This window comes from Pelophylax lessonae (assembly GCF_965119305.1).
Source record: "Pelophylax lessonae genome assembly, chromosome: 9".
In the NCBI taxonomy this organism is placed as follows: Eukaryota; Metazoa; Chordata; class Amphibia; order Anura; family Ranidae; genus Pelophylax; species Pelophylax lessonae.
Window position 1 is genome coordinate 243,277,579 of NC_138776.1, and position 16,704 is coordinate 243,294,282.

The window sequence follows — 16,704 nt, forward strand, 5'->3', positions numbered from 1 at the left end:
TACCCGGAAGTCAGGGGGCTGTGTTCTTCGGATCCCGCCAAATACAAGCGCTGTTTGTTTTTATACATGAGTGTGGATTGCCCGGGCTGTCTCTATACCGCTGTGCATACCATCTAGCAGACCTGGAGTGGTGGCACTTAAAGGATCTATTGGAGCTGACTGGATGCTTATCTCTGGTGGTTCATTTCCAATGCCTGATTACAGTTTTCATCCGGTAAGCGCATTAGCGTGATTTGGGCACTTTGTCACAGCGGAGGAAGAGTTCACTTTAGCGGTGAAGGATTTCTGTTTCTTTGCACATCAATTGCACATTTTTTGGACTCTATATTTTCTATTTTGGACTATACCTTTCGGCTTGGAGCCGATTTTTATTGCTGTTAGGGGGTGTCCCTATATTTATTTGTGTGATTGCACATACATATTTTATATGTTTATTTAACTCTGTTTGATAGCTCAATACTATCTTATGAGATACACATTCGTTGTATTTACATGCATCATTTTGTAGCGCAGCTTTATCTTTAATATTTCTATTTGGTGTTTCCCACTGTAGCTGCAGCTTAAATTTTTCAATTTCTTCACTGATTTATTGATTTATTTTGTGTTTAGCGCAGTTATTTTGTTTACACATTACTACAGTAATCAGTGCTAAAAATATGCACTGTTACTGTAATAATGCCATCGGCAGGGAAGGGGTTAACCCAGGGGCGATCAAAGGGTTAAGTGTGAGCCTAGGGGAGCGTTGTCTAACTGTGAGGGGTTTAGGGACTTGTGGAATCAACACAGAGACCTGTGATCCTAAATAAGAGGATCACAGGCCCTCTATGTCCATTCCAGAGAGAAGAACGGTCAGCTGTGTCTACAACAGCAGGCCGCCGTTTTCTATCTCAGTGGGGAGCGATGGCGGGTGCCCCGCGGCAAACGCTGCCGCCAGTCACGTGGATCGGCTTCCCTGCTTCCTAATGGTTGCAGCCCGCACCCCCAAAAGAGCTCCCGCGAACCGCCATACGGGTACGGCGGTTCGCGCAGCCGAGCCAGCCTGCCGCAGTATATCTGCGGCGGGCAGTCGGAAAGTGGTTAAATAACAACTCTTTGGTACACTTTTCAATAAATCAGTTTCTTCCACTTCCCTCAGTGCTGCCCACCTGAACAAATACCTGCCATCCTTGTTCCAGTGATCCATGGCCCCACTCATTGCTTTGGGAGGCTCTTTATTGAGTAGACCCTATCTGATAAGTAGGCGGAGATTAATTATGTGGAGTGGGCGGAGCTTCCGGCAGAGTGGGTGGGGTAAGTGATTGATAGCTGTGCTGCAAAGTGTCCCTGGAAATTTTTTTCAAATGTTGGCAACTATGCCGTTGTCGACTGTAATACCGAGAGGATTAGCTGACATTAACTCTCAAATGAAGATTAAGAGACTGTGTGAGCACTTTAAATATAAAGTTAATAGTATTTATGTAATTAACAAATCCTTGAACCATGAAGAATCAACTATTCTGTGTCTCAATAAAATAATATCGGGGATATTTTTACTTACAATTACGGCTCCCCAAAAATCGATGCCAGTGTACAAGGAGAAGAGACTTCCTGTGTATACTAATGCTATACCCAGAGCAATTTCCAAGATACCAGCCACAACCAGCACAATCTAAAAGGGGAAAAAAAATAACAATAATATGGACAGCTGGACACATATATCCTCGGCTCTATCTAGTGGAATTTATTGAGAATGCATTAAAGTGACCTAAACTAGATAATTAAAGGTCTTACCAGTGGCAGCTGGTGCTCCATGGGCAGGGGGGGGCACAGATGGACCATACTATACCTCCCGCCCCCGCTCCCATCACCGGGTCACTCACCTGGACTGACGTGGAGGGCTGGCAGCGGCGTCAGTGGCTTCCCCCAGCGGCGGCAGCGGCTTTCCCTGCATCTCCTCCCTCCTCCACCTTGGCCAATAGCATGGCCTCTCCTTTCAGCCAATCGGAAAATGGGTCTCAGGACCTGCTTCCTGATTGGCTGGGAGGAGAATCAGTGTCATAATAGTGAATATTCATTCGCTATTGTCACACAACTGGGTGGGCTCGGGGCTCAGTGCTCTGCGCCCCGAGCCCACCCTTTTTTGAAGCCTATTAGAGCCTCTGGCTCTAATCACGTGCTTCAAAAAAAAAAAAAACATTGGAATCCATGTGTCTGGTGCCCCACATGTAGATTAGGGCAGTGTTTCCCAACTCTGGTCCTCAGGGCACACTAACAGGCCAGATTTTAAGTATTACCTTGGGGAGATGCAGACTAGAGTACTGCAATCACTGAGCAGCAAATGATATCACCTGGGATGTATTTCAGTTTTCTTGCAAACCTGGCCTGTTAGTGGGTCCTGAGGACCGGAGTTGAAACAGTGGAACACTGGATTAGGGGACCGGACACGTGGATTGGGGGGGGGGCGGCGCCCCTGCGCCCCCAATGCACCAGCCGCCACTGGGTCTTACTGGGGTAACTAGCATTTTCAGAAACAAAGCTCAACAATGACAGCTTCTCATGACAAATCTCATCAAATGACTTTAGAAATATACTTACGGTATAGCCGTATTTCCAGTACTTATTAGGACAACAAAAAAAAAAAAAACAGCTTTTGCTGCAATACTCACCTCATCTTTGGAGCTGTCCCCTGTAGTTGTCTAACGCTGGTTATTCTGGGTTGAATGATTCTCAGCATCATTCAACCACTTTCTGTAAGCCCAGGGTGTCAAGGACTCGCAGACTCGCCCCCTGGGAGGGGGGATGTGATCAAGCAAGCAATACTGAGATCTAACAAAGGATGAAAAGTTTAAAACAAGACTATTGTATGTATAAAAAGAAACATGACAGTACACAGTTCTTAGCAACTGTCATTCAGTTGTTGCCTTCACACTATGGAATTTCTATTTATAAAAAATAAGTTTTGCAAAAGTCTCATCATTCATGCAAACGTGAAGTTTCTACCTGTTGCCTTTCACCAGGTGAATGTAACATTCCTAAAATTAAAATAGAATAACCATTAAAAAAAAAAAAAAAAACATGAGCATTGGGCTATATTCTCTATTGATAAATGTTCTTTAATGCTGTAGCACTGCCCCCTAGAGGACTGCTGAGAATTACACTTTCTGGATTTCCCTGGGTTACCCTTAGCAATGGACTGCAGATAATTATACCAGCCAAGGAAACCACGTGTAAAAACACATGAAAATGTAGGTTCACCATCCTAAATCAATACCAGATCCTTATCTGGACATGCAGCCTGGCTAGCTACGAAATGGGAAAGATGAACATGTCTAGATATGGTCAATAACATAACCCAGGAGACCCCCCGCCCCTTTACTTACATTGTAGTAGTAGGGACCAGGAAATGTCATCCGGTGGGAGTTAGCCGCTGGGTTCAGGCGTGTTGGGGCCCAACAATTTACTGTGTTTCCGCAAAAATAAGATTGGGTCTTATATTAATTTTGGCTACAAAAATCACACTAGGGCTTATTGTCAGGGGATTTCTTATTTATTTACGGTATGTACAATGATGATCCTAAAGTGGTTGTAACCCTAAAAAAATATCCTGGTTCTTTAAAGCATGATAAACAGCACAGTGCTTGTGCTGTGTCATTGACCCCTCTCTATGTTCTAAAAAACCTGGAATAAAACAATAAAATGTTTTTTTTTTTAAAGTTCCAGTGCCCCCTGTCTTCTCTCCCCCTGTCAGCATTATGACATTCTGTAATCCCAAAAATAAATCTTGGTTAACCACTTACCGCATATCGACGTAGGGCTACGTCGGTAAACTTTGCGGGGGTATACCGGGATGATGCCTCTAGCTAGAGGCTACATCCCGGTACCGTGGTTACCAGCCATTGGTCGGCTTTCCGTCGGTAATGACCGATGCGGCCCAGGAGCCCCTCGATCGTTACCCGGGTGAGCGGGAGGGGACGCCCGCCCCCCCCTCCCGCCGCCTTCCGTGAGCCAATAGAGAGCCAATTATTGAAAAAAAAATAAATAAATAAAAAAAAAATAATAATTCTTTGGATTTCGTGTCTGGGGGATCTAAAAAGTGTACCTGTGAAGTTTCAGCTCTGTAGCATGTCCAGAACCAGAAAAAAAAAGTTTGTTTGTATTAGTGGACTTATAGAACAGGGATATGGCTCCGCTCTTTTCACACCTTGCCGGTTTTGTAGCAAGTGTTTTTTTGGGCATTTTTGGGGGGTTATTGGAGGCAGGCAAAACATCTGAACTTCTGTATAGGGGTATATATATACACACACACTTCTATGAATTTATACACATACACATATATAGGTGTTATAGGAGCGGAGCCATATGGGTGTTAATAATTTCATTAGCGCAAGCATAGGGTTCTGCTACTTTCACACCTATATATGTGTATGTGTATATATACATACATGTGTGTGTGTGTATATATACCCCTATACACAAGTTCAGATGTCATGCCTGACTCCAAACATGTCCTCAATAAAGCCCTATAAACGCCTGCAGCAAAAAGCAGGCTGACAGGCGAGAAGCCATATCCCTGTTCTATAAGTGACCTAAGAGAAACAATCTTTTCTCTATAGCGGTCACCCTGACATGGAAGGGTTTGGTCACCTTGCCATAGCAGTCAGTGTCAGTTAACCTGTCAGGAAAGGAATCACCATTCAACAGCAATAGATCGCCGGATGCAGAGCAGGTGTGTCACCACGCCCATCTCCCCAGCCCTGGCCCTATATAAGACGCTCTTCCGGTGTGCTCAGTGCTGGTTTATCGTCAGCTCCTGTACCCGTGACCTGTCCGTTTACCTGTGTTCCTGTTTTGACCCGGCTTGCTTCTTTGACCTGTCTGCATCTTCTCCCTTGATCGACCTTGGCTTACCTGACCACTCTTTGCTCTGACACCCCTGCTGGATCTCCTGTGTACCGACCTTGGCTTGGATCTCACGGACTCTCTCTTGTCTTGCCCCTTTGCTACCTTCCACTTGGCTCATTACTTCCGGACTGATTAACTGTGTATGACCCTCGGCCTGGCATTAACCTTGTGTCTTTTTCCACTGAGCACCTTTAGATCTCCTGGAAGCGGTCCTGGGTGTCCATACCATACCATCCATCCATCCGGATTTCACCAGCATCCAGTGCTCCTTGGGACGTGTCATCTCCTGTCTCACCTCCAGGGGTGATCCGCACCGAGCTGCAAGGGAAGCCCTCTCAGCACTTCGGCCTCAACCAAGGTACCTGACAGCATAAACCAGCCATGTTAGAGGCCGACAGAGGTGCTTCCCCGCTCGAGGCTTTATGCCAACAGGTTTCAGCCCTAACCCAAGCCGTACAAAGACTGCAAGATGGCTACTTCCAACTGGAAGGTCGGGTAGTAAACCTAGCCGGCTCATCTCTTCCGAATGATCCTAATCAGCCTGCCACTAGCTCTTTACCGGCTCCTTCTCAACCGGATCAAGCTAGCTCCGCCCATTCAGCTTCAGCTCCGCCACCAGAGCCACGGGTGCCCACACCTGAACGCTTCCGTGGGGAGCGAAGGAAATTTAGGGCTTTCAAAAATGCCTGTTTATTATATTTGGCTCTTCAGCCCAGGACCTTCTCCTCGGAATCCATTAAAGTGGGGTTTATAATCTCCTTATTAGCTGAAGAACCCCAGACTTGGGCACACAACCTCCTTGAACAGAAGAGTCCTACCTTGAACTCAGTAAGCTCCTTTTTTGAGGCCATGGCCCAGCTATATGAAGATCCTCAGCGCACGGTCACAGCAGAGTCTGCTTTACATGCCTTACAGCAGAATAAACGCCCGGCCGAGGACTACACTGTAGACTTCCGTAGATGGGCAGCCGACACGGACTGGAATGAGGCGGCATTGAAATACCAGTACCGTCATGGCCTCTCTGAAGCTCTAAAAGATGAGCTTGCTCGGATAGAGACACCTGCATCCCTGGAAGACTTGATCTCTCTAGCCATCCAAATGGACAGGCGTCTGCGGGAACGACGCTCAGAACGCCTCCAGGGGGCCCGAGCTTCTTGGGTGATGCCTAAGGTCCCGTTTGCCGCCTCTCCTCCCCCTGCACCAGCTATGAATGCCTCTGCGGACGGTGAACCCATGCAGATTGGACTAATTCGTTCCTCCCTAACACCCGAAGAGAGACAACGTCGCCGCCAGGCTAACCTCTGTCTATACTGTGGAGCCTCCGGCCACTTCCTCCGCAACTGCCCCGTGAGGCCCAGTAAGTGCTATTCACGGTCTGTCTTGAACTGTCAGGTCTCTGAGCCATCCCCTGCTCACCTTATCCTTCCTATCTCCTTACAGGTAGCAGAAGAGAAGATCCAGCTCACGGCAATTGTTGACTCCGGAGCTTGCAGTTGTTTTCTGGATTGTACACTAGCAAGGAAACTGGGGGTCCCCCTACAAATTAAGGAGCAACGGCTTCAAGTCTTTCTGGCCGACGGGTCCCTGCCTAGTTCCGGACCTGTGACCAGAGAAACCTATCCGGTACTCACTACCACAAACTCGGGCCATCAAGAGCTCCTCCGCTTTGATGTCTTGTCCTCTCCCTTATTCCCGGTTATCCTAGGCCTTCCATGGCTCCAGGCTCATAACCCACAAATTGACTGGGTGAAGAAGAGGATTTCCTTCTCGTCCAAATATTGCCTGGACCATTGCTTTCCCCCTGGACCCAACGCTCCTGCCACATGTCTGGCCGTTCAGCCAGCCCTAGACCTTCCTGAAGACATTCCCGCAGCCTATCAGGACTTTAGGGATGTATTCGACAAAAAAAAGGCTGATGCTCTACCCCCTCACAGGCCGTACGACTGCCCCATTGAGCTTCTTCCAGGAGCCGAGATCCCTTTTGGAAGAATATTTCCCTTATCTGAGAAGGAATTAGAAACTCTTCGGACTTATGTCAACGAGAACCTGGAAAAGGGGTTCATCCGGCCCTCGTCCTCCCCAGCTGGCGCTGGAATCTTCTTTGTTGAGAAAAAAGATGGCACGTTAAGACCCTGTGTTGATTACCGGGAACTCAACAAAGTTACCATCAAAAATCGTTATCCTCTCCCCTTGATTCCAGAATTGTTCCAGCGCTTCCGGTCTGCCCGGGTCTTTACCAAATTAGACCTCCGAGGAGCGTACAACCTTATTCGCATCCGAGAAGGGGATGAGTGGAAAACGGCGTTTAGAACCCGTTTCGGCCACTTCGAATATCTGGTCATGCCCTTCGGGCTATGTAATGCCCCGGCCACATTTCAACATCTAGTCAATGACATTTTTCGAGAGTTCCTGGACAACTTCTTAATCGTGTACCTAGATGACATCTTGGTCTTCTCCTCCACTCTGGAACTCCACCGGATTCATGTCAAAAAAGTATTAACCACCTTAAGGAAACATGGGCTCTATGTGAAACTGGAAAAATGTGAATTTGAGAGGAAGTCCATCCAGTTCCTAGGGCTTATTATTTCAACTGAGGGTGTCTCTATGGATCCACAAAAAGTAAAAGCCATTTTGGAGTGGCCAGCCCCCACTGATAAGAAGGGAGTTCAGCGATTTGTGGGCTTCGCTAACTTCTACAGAAGATTCATAAAGGGATTCTCAACAATTATCGCACCCATCACCCAACTAACGCGCCAGCAGATTCGCTTCCGCTGGTCACCGGAGGCTCAGTCAGCTTTTGATAAATTAAAAAGCCTGTTTGTGACCGCACCTATTCTTCAACACCCCGACCCGGTCTTACCTTATATTCTCGAAGTGGATGCTTCGGAAGTAGCCACAGGGGCTATTCTGTCCCAGCGACAAGGCCCGAAGACCCTGCTACACCCAGTAGCTTTCTTCTCTCGGAAAATGTCACCCCCAGAGAAGAACTACGATGTGGGGGATCGGGAACTTCTGGCTATTAAATGTGCTCTAGAAGAATGGAGGTACCTGCTTGAAGGCGCGGCACACCCTATCATGATATTCACGGATCACAAGAATCTAGAGTATCTCAGGACTGCTAGACGCCTAAGACCTCGGCAAGCCCGGTGGGCTCTATTCTTTTCACGCTTTAATTTCCATATTACCTACAGACCAGGATCTAAGAATGGAAAGGCAGACGCCCTGTCCCGAATGTTTCCGGATACTCCCAGCACGACGGAGCCCAATACCATCCTATCAGCTCAAAACTTTTTTCTAATTCACACTGACCTACAGTCCACAATTCAGCAAGCCTCTACTCAATGTACTGAACTCGAAGCCGGTTCTCTAAATAAACGGGAAGGATTCCTCTGGCACCAGGGAAAAATTTTTGTTCCTACACAAGTGAGATTGTTGGTCCTTAAAACCTTTCACGACCACAAACTCGCTGGACATTTCGGGGTAAAAAAGACCTACGAACTTATCCAACGCCGCTTCTGGTGGCCTAAGCTACATCAGGACTGCAGAAGCTATGTAAATTCCTGCATCACGTGCCAACGTAACAAAGGGGCTAAAGTCAAATCATGGGGCCTGTTAAGACCATTGCCGATTCCCGAGCAGCCCTGGAAAGGTCTGTCTATGGACTTTATAGTTGAGCTACCACCCTCAGAGGGGTTTTCCACCATCTTGGTAGTCGTGGACCGACTCTCAAAAATGGCTCACTTCTTGCCCATGAGGGGCACTCCCTCCGCCCTGGAAACAGCCAACACATTTATCAAAGAGGTGGTCAGGCTACATGGACTTCCAAATAATATAGTGTCAGACCGAGGTGTTCAATTCACCTCTAGATTTTGGAAGGAGCTCTGCAAGTCCTTGTCGGTTGAAGTGTCCCTGTCATCTGCTTACCATCCACAAAGTAATGGGCAAACAGAGAGAACCAATCAAACCCTGGAACAGTACCTCCGATGTTTTTGCACCAGCTCTCAGGACGACTGGACCTCCCTGCTTCCATGCGCAGAATTTGCCTACAATAATTCCATACACGCCGCAACCAACCAAACCCCGTTTTGGGCTAATTATGGCTTTCATCCTTCTTTTTTGCCTAACTTGGATCAGGAAATAACGGTTCCCGCAGTCCATGATCGGCTAGCAGCCATTAAAACTAATTTCCAGTTGTTACGAGACAATATTCATAAAGCACAACAGGACTATAAGAAATTCTTTGACCTCAAACGGAGGGAGAACCCAGTGTACAAAGTTGGAGATCGAGTTTGGCTCTCTTCAATTAATTTGAAATTATCCTGCCCATCCAAGAAATTGGGGCCAAGATTCATCGGTCCTTTTCAGGTCAAGAGAGTGGTGAATCCTGTGGCCTTTGAATTGGCCTTGCCCGGCTCTTTCAAAATTCATCCAGTATTTCATGCCTCGCTACTTAAGCCAGCGGTACCAAGCCCCTTCCCGGGAAGAGAAGAGGTACCACCTCCTCCAGTTTCAGTAGAAGGGGAGCCTGAATTTGAGGTTGAGAATATCTTGGATTGTCGACAAAGAGGCAACCGTACTCAATACTTGATTAAATGGAAAGGATATCCTCCGGAGGACAATTCATGGGAACCATTGAGTAACATCCACGCCCCTAAACTTTTGAGAGAATTTCACAAAAAATTTCCAGAAAAACATGGTCGTTGGGCATCCAGAGGCTGCCCCTCAGGGGGGGGCACTGTCAGGAAAGGAATCACCATTCAACAGCAATAGATCGCCGGATGCAGAGCAGGTGTGTCACCACGCCCATCTCCCCAGCCCTGGCCCTATATAAGACGCTCTTCCGGTGTGCTCAGTGCTGGTTTATCGTCAGCTCCTGTACCCGTGACCTGTCCGTTTACCTGTGTTCCTGTTTTAACCGGCTTGCTTCTTTGACCTGTCTGCATCTTCTCCCTTGATCGACCTTGGCTTACCTGACCACTCTTTGCTCTGACACCCCTGCTGGATCTCCTGTGTACCGACCTTGGCTTGGATCTCACGGACTCTCTCTTGTCTTGCCCCTTTGCTACCTTCCACTTGGCTCATTACTTCCGGACTGATTAACTGTGTATGACCCTCGGCCTGGCATTAACCTTGTGTCTTTTTCCACTGAGCACCTTTAGATCTCCTGGAAGCGGTCCTGGGTGTCCATACCATACCATCCATCCATCCGGATTTCACCAGCATCCAGTGCTCCTTGGGACGTGTCATCTCCTGTCTCACCTCCAGGGGTGATCCGCACCGAGCTGCAAGGGAAGCCCTCTCAGCACTTCGGCCTCAACCAAGGTACCTGACATAACCCTACACTACACTACAGTCCCCTTACACTTAACACTTTCCCTACAGAAACTAGATTTTTGAAGCTAACTAAAGTGGAAAATAGCACCCTAACTACACTAGATATCCCTTTCCTCACACTAATAATTGCTAAATGACACTTTGAAGCAGAAGTAACAGAACTGCTTCCATTCTCTTCCACAGCCCTGGATTAAAATGGTGGAGTTTTAGCGGGGGCCATCTTATATACTGGGGGGCGTATTCACTAATGATTGGCCTCTGGACCCCCTAGTCACTCCAATCACATTCCTAGCATTCTCTTGCCCCCTCAATTGACTTTTACTGATGGTTCAGGTCCAATCACAGGCTTTTAAAGCCCATTTCCTGTCCCATTGCATTTTGGTCGGTTCTGGTTGCCGAATTCCGAACTTTTTCAGCAAAAAGTTCTAAATTCGGCCGAATTTCGAACAGTCAATGTTTTGGGTTGAACCAATGGTCGACCCCAACCGTTCGATCATCCCTAGTGGAGATGGGGGTGCTGCGGCTGCACAGAGAGGCACACAGAATCTGTAGGAGTTCTGTCCATCTCTGCTGCCGACTGGTGAGACAAGGTGGGGGCAGAGACGAGTGGGGCTGCCGCAGCTGCAGGAGAGGTGCAAGGGCCACATGAAATGGTCTAGTGGGACAGATTTGGCCCGTGGGCCTTGTGTTTGATATATGTGGACTATAGTGTTAAGCTGCTTTCTCTAATGGTGAATGTTCTTTAACTTTTATAGTCCAATATTCTCATGGCTATTTTTCTCTTAGAATCGAATGTTAGGGAATGGCACATTCACCCGGCAATAGGCAACACATAGAAACTGACATTACACACATATTGCAGACATTACAGGTATTAATTTGTTACATTTGCATAAATGCGCAAAGGGAATTTTTTTTCACTAATGGACCTTATACGCACACAGGTTTCAATGCAACACATCACAGTAAGAACATGCCCTTTTTTGTTCCGTGATAACATCTGGAATATTATCTGTTAAAGCAAGAAGCAGTGTGATCCGTACAGAAATGGTTATTTTGAAATATAAATACTCTTATATTGCATGTATTTTGTCCTCTATCGTTCATTGATGGATGCAGTCCTCTGATCCATTTCAGTAGGGTTATACTGCCCCCTACAGGAGTAAGCAGTATAACCCTACTGATATGGATTAGAGGACTGCGTCTGTCAATGAATTTAAGAGAAAACAATTTTATATTAAGTCAAAAATCCAGTTATTCTAGCACAATACCCCACAATACAGGCATTCCTTGGGTTACAAACACGATAGGTGCTGCAGGTAAGTTGAATTTGTATGTAGGTTGGAACAGGTAAAATTTTTAGGTGTAACTCCAGTGAACGTAAAATTATTTTTAAGTATTTTGGATAGCATAGGAAAGGGTAACACCCCTGTTACATTTCTTTTTGCTGTCTCAGCCCACTTTCTGTCCTTGTGACAATTGGATTTTGCAAATTTTGGGTTATCATGGAAACAAGGACTGTTGATAACGTTTTAGTGGAGACACCTTTTCCCCATGATAACTTTTAGGCTTCATGTACACTAGCAGCTCCTAAACTTGAGTTTAGGAGCTTCTGGCATTTTTTTTGCCAATGCTCCTAAAGTCAACTCCATAAAAGCCTATGTGTCAATATACACATAGGCTTTTAGCAGAGTTTAGGAGCTGCTGTGGCTAGGTGAGGTTCAACCCTGGAAGAATCACATTCAGGATAGGAAAGTTTTGATCGTTGGACGCAGGAAAACGCAAAACCAGTTTTGCGTTTTCCCACGGCCACGGTACATGATGTCCAAGTGTACATGAAGCCTTACAGGTGTGAATTTCCCTTCCTAGGGGTAGATCTCCTCTCACTTACTGTTGCACTTACTGTTGTCTCCCTCCGTTTGTAAGTATGTATGTATGAGTCTTATGTAATTCGGATGTATGTACAGTATCTCACAAAAGTGAGTACACCCCTCACATTTTTGTAATTATTTTATTATATCTTTTCATGTTATAACAGTGAAGAAATGTCACTTTCCTAAGATGTAAAGTAGTGAGTGTACAGCTTGTATAACAGTCTAAATTTGCTGTCCCCTCAAAATAACTCAACACACAGCCATTAATGGCTAAACTGCTGGCAACAAAAGTGAGTACACCCCTAAGTCAAAATGTCCAAATTGGGCCCAATTAGCCATTTTCCTTCCCCGGTGTCATGTGACTCGTTAGTGTTTCAAGGTCCCCGGTGTGAATGGGGAGCAGGTGTGTTAAATTTGGTGTTATCACTCCCACTCTGTCATACTGGTCACTGGAAGTTCAACATGGCACCTCATGGCAAAGAACTCTCTGAGGATCTGAAAAAAAGAATTTTTGCTCTACATAAAGATGGCAAAGGCTATAAGAAGATTGCCAAGACTGTAAAACTGAGCTGCAGTACAGTGGCGAAGACCATACAGCGGTTTAACAGGACAGGTTCCACTCAGAACATGCCTTGCAAAGGTCGACCAGAAGTCGAGTGCACTTGCTCAGCGTCATATCCAGAGGGTGTCTTTGGGAAACAGATATATGAGTGCTGCCAGCACTGCTGCAGAGGTTGAAGGGGTGGGGGGTCAGCCTGTCAGTGCTCAGACTATATGCCGCACACTGCATCAAATTGGTCTGCATAGCTGTCATCTCAGAAGGAAGCCTCTTCTAAAGATGATGACCAAGACAGCCCGAAAACAGATTGCTGAAGACAATCTGACTGAGGACATGGATTACTGGAACCATGTTCTGTGGTCTGATGAGACCAAAATACATGTATTTGTTTCAGATCTTGTCAAGCTTGTGTGGCGGCAACCAGGTGAGGAGTACAAAGACAAGTGTGTCTTGCCTGCAGTCAAGCATGGTGGTGGGGGTGTCATGGTCTGGAGCTGCATGAGTGCTGCCAGCACTGGGGAGCTACAGTTCATTTAGGGACCATGAATGCCAACATTTACTGTGCTTACTGAAGCAGAGCATGATCTCCTCCCTTCAGAAACTGGGAGGGAGGACAGTGTTCCAACATGATAACGACCCCAAAACAGACCTACAAGATGACCACTGCCTTGGTAAAGAAGCTGAGGGTAAAGGTGATGGACTGGCCAAGCATGTCTCCAGACCTAAACCATATTAAACATCTGTGGGGCATCTTCAAATGGAAGGTGGAGGAGAGTAAGGTCTCTTACATCCACCAGCTTCGTGATGTCATCATGGAGGAGTGGAAGAGGACTTATGTGGCAACCTGTGAAGAAGCTCTGGTGAACTCCATGCCCAAGGGGGTTAAGGCAGTGTTGGAAAATAATGGTGGCCACTCAAAACTTTGAAACTTTGGGCACAATTTGGACATTTTCACTTAGCGGTGTACTCACTTTTGTTGCCAGCGGTTTAGACATTAATGGCTGTGTGTTGAGTTATTTTGAGTGGACAGCAAATTTACACTGTTATACAAGCTGTACACTCATTACTTTACGTTGAAGCAAAGTGTCATTTCTTCAGTGTTGTCACATGAAAAGATATAATAAAATATTTACAAAAATGTGAGGGGGTGTACTCACTTTTGTGAGATACTGTAACTGGGGGACTGCCTGTAAACAGACAACTCAAGAGGATTGTGCTGCTTAACCGGTTGCCGACCGCCGCACGACTATATACTGCGGCGGTCAGCCCCGGCCAGGCAGAGTGACGTATCGGTACGTCACTCGCCTGTCACTGACTTGCGAGCCTATCGCGGGCGGGCGCGCGCCCGCCGAGCCGCGCGCCCGCCGCGGCTCGTTCACAGGCAAGTCAGTGCGTGTGACCGGCGGACTCGATGTCCGCCAGTCACACTGCGATCGCTCCTGTGAAGGGAGAAAGACAGAGCAGCTTGTGTAAACAAGCTGCCTGTCAGTTCTCCCTGTGTAAAAGTAAAGATCTGACCGTTCTACTATGTAGAACGGTTGATCTTTGCTTTTACACCAATAGCAATGTCCCTACACAGTAGAAAGCACGCCCCTAGGACACACTTAACCCCTCCCTGTCCAATAAAGTTAACCCCTTCCCTGCCAGTGTCATTTTTGCAGTAACAGTGCATATGTATAGCACTGATTACTGCAGTAATGTCACTGGTAACCCCAAAAGTGTCAAAAATGTCAGTCAAGGGTCCGATCTGTCCACCGCAATGTCGCAGTACCGAAAAAAAAAATCGCAGATCGCCGCCATTACGCGTTAAAAAAAAAAACACCAAAAATGACAAAAATCTTTCTCTTTGTTAGTAAACGCGATAACTTTTGGGCAAACCAATCAAAATACGCTTTTTGCGATTTTTTTTACCAAACATAGGTAGCATAAAACAAATTGGCCGAAAAATGTTAAAAAATTTTGATTTTTACTTTTTTTTTTGGGGAATTTCATATAAAAAAATGTGAAAAATATTGTTATTTTTGCAAAATTTACGCTCTTTTTTTGTTTATAGCGCGTGATCAAAAAATCGCACAGGTGATCAAATACCACCAAAAGAAAGCTCTGTTTGTGGGAAAAAAAGGACGTCAAATTCGTTTAGGTACAGCGTCGCACAACCGCGCAATTGTCCGTTAAAGTCACGCAGTAAAAAATCGCAAAAAAACCCCTGGTCCTTTAGCAGCCAAATCCTCCGGGGCTTAAGTGGTTAAGGGTTCTAGCTGATGTGTAACACATGTGCTGCAGTAATACACAGTAAAACCCATGCTGCTGTGTCATACATTATTGCAATATGATAATGAGAAAGGATACTGGGGGTTTAGATTTATTTTAACTTTAGCAGAAATTGCACTTACCCCAAGAGCTTTTGCTCTGCCTTTCAGGAATGTTTGATAAAAAGGCAATGAAGTGGCGTTTTGAGGGTTTACAGCTATAGTCTGTTGTGGGTAAGCATAAGGACCCACATACATGAACTGGGCAGGAGGGACAGAATCAAATGGACTGTCTTTAATATCCATAAAGGTTGGGCTTTGGATATGTATTGGAGCAGTCATGGTGGAACCTAGGAAGAAGAAAAAAATATAAAGAAAGAAACTAAAGGAAACATAAGAAATCTGTTAATATATTGTAAAAGAATGAAAATACTGCATCATAGCAATATTTTGGTAATTTGAACATTTTATTGAGAGACCACTTTTTAAAGTATTTATCCAATCATCTGCTCTGCCCGATGTCCAATCATCTGCATCTGCCCAATGCTGCATGTACAAGGCTGTGAATAATGCTGCAACCACCCACACATATGTTTCTCTCCCTCTCCTTAGATCGAACAGTTCGGGTCGACCATCGGTTCGACCCGAACATTGGGTGTTCGAAATTCGGCCGAATTCCGAACTTTTTGCGGTAAAAGTTCGGAATTCGGCCACCAGAACCGCCCAAAATGCAATGGGACAGGAACTGGGCTTTAAAAGCCCATGATTGGCCCAGAAACATAATTAAAATGTGATTGGAGTGACTACGGGGTCCAGAGGCCAATCAGGAGTGAATATGCCCCCCCCATACGCCCCCCAGTATATAACATAGCCCTGCCAAAACTCTAGCACTGTAATACAGAGCCTGTGGAAGAGAGTGGAAGCATTTGTGTTGCTCCAGTGTCATTTTGCAATTAGTGTGAGGAAAGGGATATGCAGTGTAGTTAGGGTACTATATACCACTATAGTTAGATTCAAAAATCTAGTTTTTGTAGGGATAGCTTTAAGTGTTAGGGTGACCGTAGTGTAGTTTGGGGTGACCTGACTCTGCCATGTCAGGGTGACCGTAGTGTAGTTTAGGGTGAACTGACTCTGCCATGTCAGGGTGACCGTAGTGTAGTTTAGGGTGAACTGACTCTGCCATGTCAGGGTGACCATAGTGTAGTTTAGGGTGAACTGACTCTGCCATGTCAGGGTGACCGTAGTTTAGTTTAGCGTGAACTGACTCTGCCATGTCAGGGCGACCCCACTATGCAGATTCTGGGTTAGAGGTATACATATATACATATATAAATATCAAAAACGACAATTTTTAAGAATTTTTTTTGCCTGATTCATAGTCCCTGGTGCATGACCCAGAACCCTAGGCACTTTTTAGGGGCATTTATTGGGTTTTAGGGATTCAAAATTGTGTTTTTTGATTCTAGAAGTTCGGGTTCCATTGATTTCAATGGGGTTCTGGAATCCGAACCGAACTTTCGGGAAATTCGGGTGTTCTGGTCGAACCAAACTTTTCAAAAGTTCGATCATCCCTACTCCTTAGTCTCAGTGAGCTGAATGAAGGGAAAGAGAAGGAGGAATAACCATCTGCAGGTTGCTTTGTTAAAGTTGTGTTTGCTGTCCTGGGTGGTGGGGTTTTCCTCCAGCTCACTGTAGCTGCAGAGTACACTGTAATTGGTTTCTGTGCTGCCTGGGAGGAAAAGAGACTGCTGGGAACTATAGGGGATGTAGTCCCTAAGAGACACTTCTCTACCAAGCCAAGGACGGG

The 16,704-nt window shown here is 46.0% G+C and overlaps 1 protein-coding gene across 1 annotated transcript in view; it reads right to left on the reverse strand.

Annotated features, from left to right (window-relative positions):
• Positions 1–16,704, reverse strand: part of LOC309564345 (membrane-spanning 4-domains subfamily A member 8-like) — a gene marked incomplete at both ends in the record, with an annotated part of 39,523 nt that overhangs the window by 15,538 nt on the left and 7,281 nt on the right. Inside the window, 2 exons of the mRNA XM_082268971.1 lie at positions 1,538–1,648; positions 15,042–15,247. Of these exons, the coding sequence (XP_082125097.1) occupies positions 1,538–1,648; positions 15,042–15,247 (317 nt within the window). The remainder of the gene's footprint in view (positions 1–1,537; positions 1,649–15,041; positions 15,248–16,704) is intronic.